Consider the following 15930-nt stretch of genomic DNA (forward strand, 5'->3'; position numbering starts at 1 on the left):
CAACAATGTACATTTAATATGATGGTGATTGCAAATTATATTTTATATTAACTGGTTCCCATTTTACCATTTCAATAATATTTTCTGTACTTTCAGAACGTCTAAAAACGGACATGTTCTTGTTATTTTGTCTACGTTATTTCTATCACATACATACGATAATAGAAAGTGCACACACATCTTGACATGTGCATTAAGACACACTCTTTATAAATTTGAATGGGTTGTGTGTATTTAAAATTTGCGATTTAAAAAGCTATAGCCAATTCGAAAAATGAGTTGCGTCTTTGATTATGCAATAGCGAACAACTTCTGTGCCTTCAGCGCTTTGATTTAATAAAGTCACAGTTGTGCCTAGATTTCTGCACTATAATAAATTGTAAATATAATTAGAAGACCCTTATTTCTTCTCCTTTAAATGTTGTATGCATTCACGAAAGTTCCAAAATAAACAATTACTGAATATATTATTGCCGCTTTACTGCACTTTGCAAGAATGTGTTGCCCCCATTGAGTTTTAACTATAGCATTTGAGTGAAAAGTACGTGCGTTTATTTTTTTCCATTGACAAACTAATAAAAACTATCAGGGAATCGTGTAAGCAAGCTACCACAAACTATATGAAGCTACTTGTTTACTGAAGTCTTACCTGATACATAACTTCATTGACTGATTCAGTGGCTTTAATTGTTATCTTCAAGGATTCGCCTGCCTATAAAATAATGTTTTTTAATTAAACATAAACCGTAAATACACGTAAACCAGTGGCGCAACAATGAACATAAAGAACTACTACAGATGATTTATGTGGCACATCCTGTAAAAATAACAAATTATGTACCATTGGTGTGATCGCGAACCATTTGCGACATGATTTATGTGTTGTTGTTTTCTTGACTGAAGGCTATTCACCTTTAATTTATTCATCATTTCCGTTTAAAATATATAACAAACACACACATATGTCGGCAACGTCTCGTGGTTATCTTCTTTCATTAGAAGCATGCGCAAAAAAGATTAAAGTAGAACACGTACTTAAAGCATGACACATGTTAATATCGCTAATTAATTATAATTTATCTTGAAGCCACCTTTATAAGTTCAAAAGGTCAAATACACAGCTCGCCATAGCTTGTTTTAATCTTCATAAGCAGATAAAAAAATGTATACAAAACAATATCAAAATTTAAAAAAAATGTACCTTGGGTTTATTCGTCAATGATCGCAACTGTAGAAAGTTGGCGCTGGGAGAGTGTCTCTTTTTTAAAGTTTTTTGAGCGCTTACTGTTTGCAACTTTGCCTGAAAATGTGATTATAAATTATTGTCATATAGTAATCGTCATCATTGTTTCATATGATAAAAACATCAACCTTTGGTTTGCAAACTAACCAATTAAATGGTAATTTAATTGAACTGTATTTTTTCTTATTGGTATTTTATTTTAAATGTTGTGATAGGAGGTTTGGTTTTATTTACACTAACACGTGTTGTCAACACATCTGGGTTAATTAGGATGTAAACCCCTAATGATTTGGATTAATCTCACCTAGGCTAAGATCCAAGTTATATCCATTTTAAATCTGTTTGTTACGCATTTTTTGCTTCATACACTGCTTTTTTTGCAGTGACAGGCAGTTTGTAAATATGTCACCTGTCATACATAACTAATCGCGTGTTATAGTACGAGTTCTCTTACTTTGAAATGAACATTAAGTTTTATTTTGCTTAAATTAAAAAAAATGTTGAAATGACGATTTGAAAAGATGACAATACAAATTCTGTCTTCATTACCACCATGTGAAAACTAGACAAGATACCAATTTGAATATCACACGTCTTACTTGGATTGTAATCTTTTCCACCAGTTTATCAACGGATATCGGAAACTCCACTATGCCGTCCGCTGGAACGCTGTACAATACCGGGGAGCGCGCTGTTGAAACCAGCTGCCCGTCAGGTTTCGGCTGCGGGCGCGAGATGCGGCGATTCTTACGGAAATCCGCGAGACTTTGTGGGGCATCCATGCCTAACCAGGGAACTAGTGGTTCTGGCTCAGTCTGTGTCTGAATACGAAACTCTGTCACCGTTACCTCGAGTTGACCTTGAACGCTGCTCGGAGCCGTGTCGTCTTGTTGTGATACTTTGACCTGAAAACCATTGAGCTTTTTATTTTATATATTGTTCGTCAGAATCTTCACTGCTTTTAACAATTGCGTAAACACATGGTCTATCCCGAACAACCCTTTTTAAATTTTCTTTTGGGTTTTATGGTTAGCAGGTGCGGACCAGACGGATTTATACTCCAAAATGAACTCAATAAAAGTGTGTATCCGATGTGTTGAGTTTTAGATATTAACAAATGCAGTTTTGTTCAAAAAGTGTTTTGCTTCGTCAATGCTCTTAGTTTTGTCTTTAAAGTCAATGTATTACTCTATTGGCCTGTTTGGACATACCACAGCTTCATATGTCATCCCAGGTTTAAATGTCTCCGGAAGTGACGCAGGAAACTCCAGTTTCAATGGCTCCTTGTAAAATGTCACTTCCTGTGTATCGCCTTGCTTCATACGCGTCAAACTTTCCATCACGTTTGCCTCAAAGACAAGTACGGCACCATCTAGACTACCTCTTAACTGTTCCAGTCGAGATGTAGCTATCGTAAAACTCGCTTTGCCGTCCATCTGAATCAATTGTTTTTTTATTTTTTAATAAAACTTCTTGTCATGCATCAAAACTATCAGAAAATGTGAAAATGGTCCTCTAAATGTTTAAAGGTTTAATTGAATGTGGAATGGGAAACTTGTTTGAAAGTTACAATAATAAAATAAAAGCAACGTCCGTGTACGCTTACTTTTACTTGACATACATCGTTTTGATTATACCACATAACGCGGTCAGTAAATTGTCGATACCTTGCGGTGGAATGCTTTTATCGGCATGTATACGCATACATTATTGTATGAGCATAGTATTAACGTTTTTTTGCTTCCATCTGGATACTTAAATATTGCGAAATTATTCAACATTTATTTCCTAAACAAACCATGAACACATGGATGCGGTCTCAACTTACTGGCATTTTCATTTCAATAGTTGTGCTGGTTTTAACACGCTGCCCGTTTTTCCACTCGAACTGTTCGTGTTTGGGGCTCACTCGCAGCTCTACCTCCCCCTTTACTGGCTTGCCAAATGTATACCTTCAAAGTAAGGCCTCCATATAATTTATTTAACTGTTATAGGAAGCCCCCTGTTCTTAGAAGATCACTCTGGGACGACACTTTATGCACATTCATCACATACAATTTTCACATAGCGCGGATCAAGATAATAGTTTCAAGTTGAAGTTTGAGGTGTGTGTTCTTTTATCTTTGACTGAACGACTTCACAAAACTAAACAGATTGATACAAACTATCAGACCTCGTGTAACTATCATGTGCTCGTGTACCATTCTATGTTTATCTCACTTAATATGATTATAGGTAAAAATTGTCATCTTAAATCATATTTACATATCAGTTAATTAACATCCACTTCGCAGGCAGTGTCATCAAATACGTGCATTCATTTTGACATTTAACATATTGCTTGTTAAGTACTGTTCACGCTTATAGTTAATGTCAATTATCCGAATTAGGCTGTCGTGAACACTTGAACGTGCATTGTTTATGGTATTCAATTCCTGTTGAGTTTTTACAGTGAGCATGTTTATATGTTATATTTGAAATCTCATTACTATTAAACAGTTATAAAAGTTGGCTAAGGCTGTTAAGAAAACAGTTAAAAATACTTACTTCGCTTTTATGTTTCCACTGAATTCCTTTTCTTGCGTTCGTCCAAAGCTGGGCAGGTCCATTTCAACTTCAAATTTAGGCAGAACTGTAAGAAAATTTAATTAGTGTCAACAATATTTTTTAATTTATTTTACTAAGCATACTTAAAAAAACGAAAGAAAATGTCAATGGCATTACTTTTTTAGATGTAAATACATCTGTACATATTTTCATATTCACATGCAGTGTAAAGAAAATCGATTAATTCAATAAAAAATATCGACATACCATACTCGTCAACTTTGAATGTCTTTTCTTCGTAGACTCCCTACATTTAAAGAAATTGTGACATAAACTATTCAAAGGTTGTAAATAAGAAAAGCCAAATGCAATTTTATATTCGTTTCCTTTATTACTTCCCTGAGTTTACAATACCTGTTTAGAACAAAATCTATGATTGTTCACTCATTTATATAATGTTCAACCTTTATTATTATATAATTATATCTTTAAAAACAGACACAAACTAAAGGTACTCGTAAATACAACAAGGCATATCAAGTTAATGTAAGTATATCGATACCTCATATGATAGCAATTTAGCCTTCAGTTTCCACGTGCCGAGCACGGGGGACTCCGACATGACCTGGTGTTGGACGTACACGCCCCCTAGTGACGTCACTTCCGCCGCATCTACGTGCCATTGGTTAATCTTGTTATCCTTTGGATCCTGATATTATATTAATATTTAATAACTTAAACTAGTATAATACTTTAAAACAATACAAAATGTGGAAGAAATTATACATGCTTACTTCACCGACAAAAATATTCACATGCTACAGTTCCAAAGCCTCCATTCATCTTTTCAAAAATTCTTTTCAAAACTAGACTATCACCGATACAAAAGGACAATGATTGGTCACAAACTTATGACATGTCATCACCACGACATGTTATTTATGTTATTTGCGTAATAAATCTTAACGAATATGCTAGCACATGGCCATATAATACTTTGATCGTTTGATATAGACTTGAGCTAAGACATATACAATTACCATTTTCACCTTTGAGACCTTGCCGTTGAGTAAGAAGACATGTATTGAAAAAGACAAATCGTTTGAACACGGTTTCAATAGGTGGACAATATTGTTCAAACGGTCAAATTAACGATAAATTAACAGTTTTAAAACAACAACATGACAAAAAACACGTTAATATGAGATTGAAAAAAATGCATGCACTGTTTTCCTATTTTACCAGATATCAAGGATCATACAATTTATCATAAAACTATATGTATAAAACTACTTCAGATATAAATAAATATTTTTGTCATTATTTAAAAAAGGAATGCTGGTTTATATTTGAACTTACATACAATTCCACATGGAGTTTATCAAAGACAACACGAAGGTCAGCCGTGACTCCAAACACTCGAAAGTGAACTGAAATATATGAATACAGCCTGACCACTGTTAAATAAATCCGCATGCCACGTCGTCCTTGTAGATGCGATATAAAATCAAAGCACTGACAGTACTGGTGTGACGATGCTTTTGAAGAGGATGGATACATACAAGCATCAATTTAAGTTGATCTACATCATCACAATTGTGTATGTGGGTACGAAAAAACGTTTTGGTACACAAATTTTGGGAACGAAAAAATTGTGCCAAAAATATTTGGTTACGAACTAAATTGGGTACGAAAAAAAATTGGGTACGAAATTTTTTTTGCAACAAAACAAAAATTGGGTACGAACAAAAAATTGGGTACGAAAAAAATTTGGTACGGAAAAATATGGGGGTACGGGGACGTAGTTCCCCTGGGGAACTTGACCCAAAGTCAAGTCACATATTTCAATCTAGGCCATGTCAAACTCAAAGTGTCAAAGTAAAATGAAAGCGTTCATTAATTATTGTCCCATTGTTTACTACTGCTGTGAGTTTTTATATAATATAATTGATGACCATCATGTGAGAGAAAATTCAAATTATCTTAGTATATCAGGTTTAGTAGCCTTTTAGATAACAAAGTTGGCTAGTTTTCAATGTCGCTTCTGGGGATCAAACCCGCAGCACATCCTCCTGCAATCAAAGACGACACTCTACCACTAGACTTTTAGGAAGATTCTGAAATGTTTCGATCCCCCGTCAGAGCAACCAAACCAAAAATTAAGTCAAATATTGCTGACTCGGTATTATTGAGTCAGTTCATGAGAGATAATGGAAGATGCAACATCTCTCACGCCCCCTAGCATCGCCTTTAGCAGTTTTTAATTCTCAACAAGACAGTGCTGGAGTCATTGATCCCGAGGGTCAAGAAACAAGAGGGCCATGATGGCCCTGTATCGCTCCACTATTTTTTTAAGTGAAACAAGGGCTGTTTGTAAAACATGCATGCCCCCCATATGGGCTGTCAGTTGTAGTGGCAGCCATTGTGTGGATACGTTTTTTGGCACTGTGACCTTGACCTTTGACATAGTGACCTGAAAATCAATAGTGGTCATCTGCGAGTCATGATCAATGTACTTATGAAGTTTCATGATCCTAGGCGTAAGCTTTCTTGAGTTATCCGTAAACCATTAAACTGTGTCAGGTCACAGTGACCTTGACCTTTGACCTAGTGACCTGAAAGTCGATAGGGATCATCTTCGAGTCATGATCAATGTACCTATGAAGTTTCATGATCCTAGGCGTAAGCGTTCTTGAGTTATCATCCGGAAACCATTTTTCTAAGTTGAGTCACCGTGACCTTGACGTTTGACCTAGTGACCAGAAAATCAATAGGGGTCATCTCATCTTCGATTCATGATCAATGTACCTATGAAGTTTCATGATCCTAGGCATAAGCATTCTTGAGTAATCATCCGGAAACCATTGTACTATTTCGGGGCACCGTGACCATAACCTTCGACCTAGTGACCTGAACATCAAAAGGGGTCATCTGCGAGTCATGATCAATGTACCTATAAAGTTTCATGATCCTAGGCATAAGCGTTCTTGAGTTATCATCTAGAAACCATTTTACTTTTTCATGTCACCGTGACCTTGACTGTCGACCTAGTGACCTGAAAATTTATAGGGGTCATCTGCGAGTCATGATCAATGTACCTATGAAGTTTCATGATCCTAGGCATAAGCGTTCTTGAGTTATCATCCGGAAACCATTTTACTATTTCGGATCACCGTGACCTTGAACTTTGACCTAGTGACCTGAACATCAATAGGGTCATCTGCGAGTCATGATCAATGTACCAATGAAGTTTCATGATCCTAGGCCTAAGTGTTCTTGAGTTATCATCCGAAAACTATTTTACTATTTCGGATCACCGTGACCTTGACCTTTCACCTAGTGACCTGAAAATCAATAGAGGTCATCTGCGAGTCATGATCAATGTACCTATGAAGTCTCATGATCCTAGGCGTTAGCGTTCTTGAGTTATCATCCGGAAACCATTTTACTATTTCGGATCACTGTGACCTTGACCTTTGACCTAGTGACCTGAAAATCAATAGGGGTCATCTGCGAGTCATGATAAATGTACCTATGAAGTTTCATGATCCTAGGCCTACGCGTTCTTGAGTTATCCGGAAACCATCTGGTGGACGGACATACGGCATACGGATGGACGGATATACCGACATGAGCAAAACAATATACCCCCTCTTTTTCGAAGGGGGGGGGGGCATAAAAAGCGTGCAATGCGCATGGGTTGAAATGTACTCAAGCATGTGACTTTCTCTTTCTATCCCTCGTCCCACTGGACGCTTAAAGTTGGAAGGGTGGGCATTTTTATTTATAAATTTGGCCCCAGGGGCATAATTTGAACAAACTTGGTAGAGAACTATAAGATGTTACTACATACCAAATTTGGTAACCATAAGCCCAATGGTTATGGACAAGAAGATTTATAAAGTTTGCACAAAGAGGCTTTATAAAAGCATATGTTCAGTTTTGTGACCCCCGGGGCAGGGTCAAATTTGAGCCCAGGGGAATAATTTGAACAAATTTGGTAGAGGACTATTAGATGTCACTACATACCAAATTTAGTAGCTCTAAGCTCTATAATTATGAACAAGAAGATTTTTAAAGTTTGCACAAAATAGGCCTGATTATACATATCATCTTTGTGACCCCGGGACAGGGTCAAATTTGACCCCAGGGGCATATTTTGAAAAAATTTGTTAGAGAACTTTAAGATTTTAATACATACCAAATTTGGTAGAAATAGGCCCAATGGTTATGGACAAGAATTTTTTTTAAGTTTGCACAAAAAAGGCCCAATATAAGCATATGTTCAATTTTGTGACCACTGGGGAACGGTCAAATTTGATCCAAGGGGCTTAATTTGAACAAACTTAGGAGAGGACTATTAGATGTCACTACATACCAAATTTGGTAGCCCGATGCCATACGGTTATGGACAAGAAGGGTTTTAAAGTTTGCATAAAATAGGCCTTTTTTAAGCGTATGTTCATTTTTGTGACCCCCGGGGAAGGGTCAAATTTGACCCAAAGGAAATAATTTGAACAATCTAAGCAGAGAACTATTAGATGTCACTACATACCAAATTTGGTAGCCCTAGGCCCTACGGTTATGGACAAGAAGATTTTAAGTTTGCACAAAATAGGCCCAATATAAGCATATGTTCATTTTTGTGACCCCGGGGCAGGGTCAAATTTGATCCCAGGGGCATAATTTGAACAAATTTGGTAGAGGACTATTAGATGCCACTACATACCAAATTTGGTAGCCCTATGCCATACGGTTATGGACAAGAAGGTTTTTAAAGTTTGCACAAAATAGGCCTTATTTAAGAGTATGTTCATTTTTGTGACCCCCGGGGCAGGATCAAATTTCACCCCAGGGGACATTATTTGAACAAACTAAGTAGAGAACTATTAGATGTCAGTACATACCAAATGTGGTAGCCCTAGGCCCTACGGTTATGGACAAGAAGATTTATAAAGTTTGCACGAAATATGCTTTATATAAGCATATGTTCATTTTTGTGACCCCCGGGGCAGGGTCAAATTTGACCCCGGTGCATAATTTGAACAAACTTAGTAGAGAACTCTTAGATGTCACTACATACCAACTTAAATATTCATAACTTTAATATTCAATTAAATTTGACTTTCTCGCTATATGTCACACGGTGTTTCATCTACACATGTACACCATTTTAATTTTATAACGCGTCATCTGGTTGGTTGTTCTCATTGCGTTGGCCAATGATATGGTGTTTTAGAACCGAGCATTCGATCGACAAAATATGACAGCAAAACACAGACATGTAGCGAGAAAGTCGAATTTAATTGAATATTAAAGTTATAAGCCGAGCAGGAGATCGGTTAGTAGTGTAATCTCGTTGCATTTACTGTTTTTTAACGAATCCAGTTGCATTTTGTCGGCAACTGCATGGGAACATGTGTGTTTTCGATGAAAAAGGTCACGTCCATTGTTCCAATATCTTTCAGCAATACGCATATAGTGCGTTTTATACCTTGTGTATATATAATACCTATACGAGGGTTATTTTTACAAACTATGAATTTTTGTCAATATTCGTTGTTGAAAAGTCAAACCATACACAACACAGGTGGTTAGCGTGTGGCTATGATATTAATTAGTGAAAACATCATTTTGAATGATAAATAATCATATTATAACGAAAAATTAACTTTTCTGAAAAAAAAAATTTCACTATCAAATATATATATAACAAGGTATGCAACTCAAAATCACCCCAAAACGGGGTGCATCGCTTTGAACAGCCATATCTTCATCAATTGTGCAGCGATTTTCACGATCTCGGTCTTATTCAACGCAGAAATGAATTTCCTTTCTGGAAATGTATATGTCTTGCAATATTTTTACAAATGCTGGGTCAACTTTTAAGAAATAACACGATACACAACACGCATGACCCAGTTGACAGTGATCATGTATTCTTTATGAATGAAATCTCCAGTTGTAAAGACACACCTCCGCATTGGACCAATGAAATCACTCGTATGTTTAAAATGTCAGTAAGTTGAAATGTATGTAAACAAAGGTTTCAAACGGCGCTGGCAGTTAGTCTTGATGCAGAATGTAACGACAAGAACGGTAATAATGTTTTTTCATACGTTTTATTGAATTATGGTATCGAACTACATGAACTTTGTAGGGAAGTTGCCCTTTACTCCGTGAAGATTTCAGTCTTAAAGACAGCATGATCACTGTCAACTGGGTCATGCGTGTTGTGTATCGTGTTATTTCTTAAAAGTTGACCCAGCATTTGTAAAAATATTGCAAGACATATACATTTCCAGAAAGGAAATTCATTTCTGCGTTGAATAAGACCGAGATCGTGAAAATCGCTGCAAAATTTATGAAGATATGGCTGTTCAAAGCGATGCACCCCGTTTTGGGCTGATTTTGAGTTGCATACCTTGTTATATATATATTTGATAGTGAAATATTTTTTTTTTTCAGAAAAGTTAATTTTTCGTTATAATATGATTATTTATCATTCAAAATGATGTTTTCACTAATTAATATCATAGCCACACGCTAACCACCTGTGATACACAATAGGTGTACATTTAACAATCTGGAACCCCTGGGGTTAGCTCGGGGGGAGGGTCCCCATTGTTGTATGGCCTTGAGGGGTGTGTAGAAATACCGAAATCTCCGTAATTACCGAAATCCCATGAAACCCCCAGATCTTCCGAAATCCCCCTTAATATTGATTATTTATCAAAATACTGCAGATATTAATATAGAATATTGCAAAATACAATAAAATCACTTATGAAACATTGTTTTTATTTAAGTTTGATAGTGAAAAACTAAAATATATAATTTCGGTAATTACGGGGATTTCGGTATTTCTCAAACCGAGCATTATCTCAATCGGACTGGCTCGGTCTTTTACATAGGTTGCAATTGTGAAGATTTTTTTCATGGTTTTTTTCATGTCTTTTACATAGGTTGCAATTGTGAAGTTTTTTTCATGGTTTTTTTCATGGTATCATAACTTAGACGATGCTGAAACGGCATCGTCAAAAAATAGCACTTTGTACGAGAAGACTGTGTTAAATGCTGCTCCTAAACATTGTTAGCCAATTAGTTTTTCAACGTGACGTCACGTAATTGTAGTACTAGTTAGATGTCATATGCGATTGATAACTTCGATATGTGTTTAAAATGAAACCCACTATAAATACATTTGCTCATGCCGGCATGATACTCTATCGACAGAGAATACAATTATCGACGTTGCGATTCTGAAGTAACACCCTAGACTTTTTTCAACGGACCATCCATTCTTTATTAGAAAGTGTTGTTTTTAGTAGATAACGACAAGTTATTCTACTAGCAGTACGGCCGATCGACCACATTTTTAATAATCTGAAAACCGTTCAATGTCGATTTTAACTTGGTAAGCCATACCGGTTTGTCCAGGTTTGTAGACAGCCTTGTCAGTCTGCATGTAGACAGATGTCACTTTAGGCTCGAGCAATACGTCCTTCGTTTCGCTGAAGGTCAAACCTCCCGATCCTTTCACCTCCAGAAGAAATTTTCCTGGACTCACACTTTTTGGAACCTGAATTAATGTTATTAGTAGACTCTGCGTTAATAAGACACATACTGTAGTTGACGAATTAAATCAAAAGAGCCCTTGGTCGAAAGGAGACTGTACATAATAGCCAATTCTTGATCACTTCGCAACCATTTAATCTAACAGCAATTATGTGTATTAACGATACTTACACTGTGACAGCGTTTCGTGTTAGATAATCAGAGAAGCAATGGTGCAGGAGAAATGAGGTGAATAATCATTAACAATCATATATTACAAACCATAACTCTTTACGTTGCATACCTCCAACACACATACACCAAGAAAGTAATATAGATGAATAGGATTTAAAAAAAATTATTAGCAATACTTACTACAATTCAGGAGTACTTACTGTAAGGTTGACCGTAACGTCTGAAAAGAAAAAACGGTCTACCATAAAAACAACGCCCATCACGTTACACTCAGAACAAACAACACCCCAATAGTATTTACAAAACTCTATCGGAAACATATGTGCGATAGTGGCTTTTTGGCTTTAATGACTGTGTTTCAATATCAAATTATTTAAATCTCGAAAATACATCCATGCCTCAGATTTTCAGTATTGTTGCATTTTCTAAGCAGTAAATATTGCATAAAATTTCAACAGAGTAGACTTCTACGAAACTTTCGATTATCCTTAAAGGGATCTTTTCACGCTTTGGTAAATTGACAAAATTGAAAAAAGTTGTTTCAGATTCGCAAATTTTCGTTTTAGTTATGATATTTGTGAGGAAACAGTAATACTGAACATTTACCATGGTCTAATATAGCCATTATATGCATCTTTTGACGATTTTAAAACCTAAAAATTATAAAGCGTTGCAACGCGAAACGATTGAATAATTTGGAGAGTTCTGTTTTTGTCGTTAAATTTTGTGAAACTACGAATATTGCTTATATAAGGTATAAAATATATCAAATATGTGTAATCGGCGGAATAGCTCAGTAGGCTAAAGCGTTTTTACTTCAGGACTCTGGCAGGACTCCAGGGGTCACTGGTTCGAAACCTGGTCCGGGTAATGTTCTTTTCCTTTTTTTAATTTTTTTCTTGATTTTTTACTGGAGCTTTTACGATCCAATGTTTACATTTATCGATATAAAGCATTTAATGAATAAGTTAAAAAATGCCAAAATCTGTGAAAAGGCCCCTTTAAAAGAGCTGTGATTGTAACAAGTAACAAGTAAATACAGCCGATGAAACATGTTAATAAAAAATGGGTACGTTTTCCTTTACCTTCATTTTTTATGCCCCCGGATCGAATGATCGTGGGTATATTGTTTTTGGCCTGTCTGTCTGTCTGTCTGTCTGTCTGTCTGTCTGTCTGTCTGTCATTCCGTCATTCTGTCACTCTGTCATTCTGTCATTCTGTCCCAAAACGTTAACCTTAAAGTTTTGCAATAACTTTTGAAATAATGAACATAGCAACTTGATATTTGGCATGCATGTGCATCTCATGGAGCTGCACATTTCGAGTGGTGAAAGGTCAAGGTCATCCTTCAAGGTCAAAGGTAAAAAAAGGCGGCGCATTAGGGGACATTATGTTTCTGACAAACACATCTCTTGCCTTGCTAATGCAATCATCAAATTTAGTTGATGACAAGCATGAAGTAGATAAAAATATTAATGAGGTATGCACTACATGTTATAGCACACACATTTCGGGGAAACTTAAAATGTATGAAATATCTTACATTTCAAAATAAAATGTATACATGTTATCGCGGTGAAAGCGTTAATGTACTCATTATTATATATCTGTTTGCCGTTTCGCAAATCATATTTAATGTTAGGATATATGATTAAACGCATGCATTAAATTTACACACCGGTTTGGTCGTTAACGGTGACAGCATTGACTGCTACACTCTCAGTTCCGGTCAGCTTGACCTCCACGGTCACTGGGGTCTGAACTGACCGCAGTAGTTTACCATGCAAACTGTACGTCTGACCCGGCCGGAAAGTGTTCGGCGCTACGAACAGGTACGAACTGAAATAGGAGCGAAGAGAGGGTCTAATCGATTTAAAGAACGAACGCGGTAGGTTTTATAATTTTGATGTTGCGTAATCGACTCTGATATTTTTCAGCATTCTAAAGTAATATAGTGCAGCAACATGAAATATTATAATTAATATAGGAAGCGTTAAGCTATTATTAAATTTTCTTTTTTATTTTAAATATTTGAGCATCATAAAACACAATAGTAATATCGAGCAGAAAATTGAAGTGACAAACTATGGTATTTACTTATATTTGCACTTCACGTGACAAGTACCACATATGTTGTTAGTTGACGTAATGTATTTACCCATGTCATGTAATTAAATACTTTAATGTTAAAGAATAGAGAATGCTTGACCCACACGATATTCTGTAAAGGTGACACTTACTTCCGGCATTCAGCTGGCTTTGACGTTACCAACAATATCCATGTACCAATAATACCGCACAGTATGTCTGAACAATAAAATACATATTTAGGAGCCAAATTAACATTCATGGCATTAGACAAATATATGCGGAGTTGAAACGAGCAAGAAATCTGAATATTCAGTTATGCAAACAATAAAATTAGATTTAAAGTTCACAATTGACCAGAGAAAGTGTTTCAAATCCTGTGCAAACTCTATTGTGCAGCGTCGAAACTTTTTCTAGAGCTGTTAATAGGCAATTTATGAACATACATTGGCCTAGGTCACGTTGAAATCATATTCGTGGTTTGGTGTGTATCTCCGCTGAACATTTAAATCGTAGGATATATTTCGATTATTTATACGAAAATATAGAGGCATGTTGTCCATTTTAATTAAACATTATTGTGAATCAATAAACCGCAAAGAAATTTGTATGCGTTCCTTATAATATATATATATATATAAACATCGAATAAGTAAAGTCGAAACAATCTCAGGGTAACACTGTTATAATAACTTAAATCAATGAAACGTTAGTTGGCAACAACGAACACACTAAATTATATGTCCGAGACGGCCACCAAAGATATAAATAAGTAATGAGAAATAAATGAAGTGTATTTAAAATATCAATTCATCTTAAATTTGCAAATGAATGTACTGACAAGCTAGAAAACTTGCTACTTACCTCGAACCATCTCGTCTGCTGTAATGTTTGGACACATATGTTATTTAATTCGCTAATAAACTTGTCAGACAAGGATATTTACCTGTTTTTTTTACGAAATCACCTGATACGTGACAACAGAGGCGAGCGCTGCCTGACACGAGTAACGTAAATAGGATTTAATTAATTAATCGTCTACTTAAGACAGCAATAATAAAATGTTTACGTGACATGTAAAGTATAACATGTGAAATTGGGTTTGCGCTCCATGTAACGCCTGTCAAAACAACAAACAAGGGCGTAAACACTGTTGATACGAGTATGCACAATGAGTCTGATGATACGTGAATCAAATATACATGCATTGCACGTTAGAACGGGGGTTTTGTTCAGCGTTGTATCTAACGCTTTAGTGTCTATAGTGTTACGGCCCCCTGTTTGTCCATTCTGCATAAAGTATATAAGTGTATAAAGACTTAAGAAAGTACTAGCGTTATTTAAATACTACTTAGGGCATACGCTAAGAAAAATTATACTTCTTATACATGTAAAGTTAATTTAAAATTGAAATTTTCTTCGGAGACCTTAAATAACAAGGATGTTTTAAATGAACATATATTGTTAACATAAAATCTCATTAATAGCTGATCCTCGCGTCATAAGTTTTATAATGCGGCGAGGTCCATGAAGTTGGCTAGGTTTTGTGCATTGGATATTATAAATTCAATACCGAGCCAAACTTACAGTAAAGCTCACGCAAAACAAACATATTCCGCGATCCGCGGAGTCAGACGCCATCTTGTGTTCGCGGAGTCGACTCGGAATCGACTATCTGGTCGCCGAGTAGCCGCGTCTGTCCGCCGAGGCACTCCGCATCTCGTCTCCGCGACACGCCTCGGCATGATGCCGAGGATTTTGTTGATGATGTCGAGTCATTCGGCGGACAATCGTATTAATTATAATTTACAATGTACATGTACATCGGATAGAAATGGACTCCGAGTTTCGCATAATAAAGTTTATTACATGGAGCGTTACTACGTTGCGAAACAATTCAATACATAATACATTGACAATAAGGTTTTGCATCATCTGTCCAAATTATCTTTATGAACTGTTTCTTAACCCTTTCCCTGGTAGATGCGTATAATCCCGAGTCTATCGTCTCCCCGATTATACATGCGTTTATGACTGTCATTCTCAATTACCACATACATGCGAATTTTTCCGTCTCTATCCATTACCCGCTAATCCCGTATATTCCATTTTCAAATGCAAATTCTGATTTATACTGACGAGAAAAGTGCTCTAGAAACTCATTAACACAGACATCCAACATTTTTCTAAAATATCATATGAATTTCGGCATATGTTTCTAATTAAAGATTTGATGAAATAGGTGTCCAATCGGTCCAATCGGGACAAGGGTAACACAAATAAATACATGTATAAGCCCA

The 15930-nt window shown here is 36.0% G+C and overlaps 1 protein-coding gene across 1 annotated transcript in view; it reads right to left on the reverse strand.

Moving 5' to 3' along the window:
* LOC127868986 (CD109 antigen-like) overlaps positions 1–14519 on the reverse strand; it is a 201784-nt gene extending 187265 nt beyond the window's left edge. Inside the window, exons 1-14 of the mRNA XM_052411213.1 lie at positions 14495–14519; positions 13783–13849; positions 13221–13381; positions 11743–11762; positions 11219–11372; positions 5150–5220; positions 4353–4499; positions 4058–4097; positions 3791–3875; positions 3072–3195; positions 2455–2679; positions 1843–2148; positions 1202–1300; positions 650–712 (exon numbers count right to left, since the gene is read on the reverse strand). Of these exons, the coding sequence (XP_052267173.1) occupies positions 650–712; positions 1202–1300; positions 1843–2148; positions 2455–2679; positions 3072–3195; positions 3791–3875; positions 4058–4097; positions 4353–4499; positions 5150–5220; positions 11219–11372; positions 11743–11762; positions 13221–13381; positions 13783–13849; positions 14495–14504 (1572 nt within the window). The 5' untranslated portion in view covers positions 14505–14519. The remainder of the gene's footprint in view (positions 1–649; positions 713–1201; positions 1301–1842; positions 2149–2454; positions 2680–3071; positions 3196–3790; positions 3876–4057; positions 4098–4352; positions 4500–5149; positions 5221–11218; positions 11373–11742; positions 11763–13220; positions 13382–13782; positions 13850–14494) is intronic.
* Positions 14520–15930: the final 1411 nt, after the last annotated feature.

Source organism: Dreissena polymorpha, chromosome 2 (genome assembly GCF_020536995.1).
Source record: "Dreissena polymorpha isolate Duluth1 chromosome 2, UMN_Dpol_1.0, whole genome shotgun sequence".
Lineage (NCBI taxonomy): Eukaryota > Metazoa > Mollusca > Bivalvia > Myida > Dreissenidae > Dreissena > Dreissena polymorpha.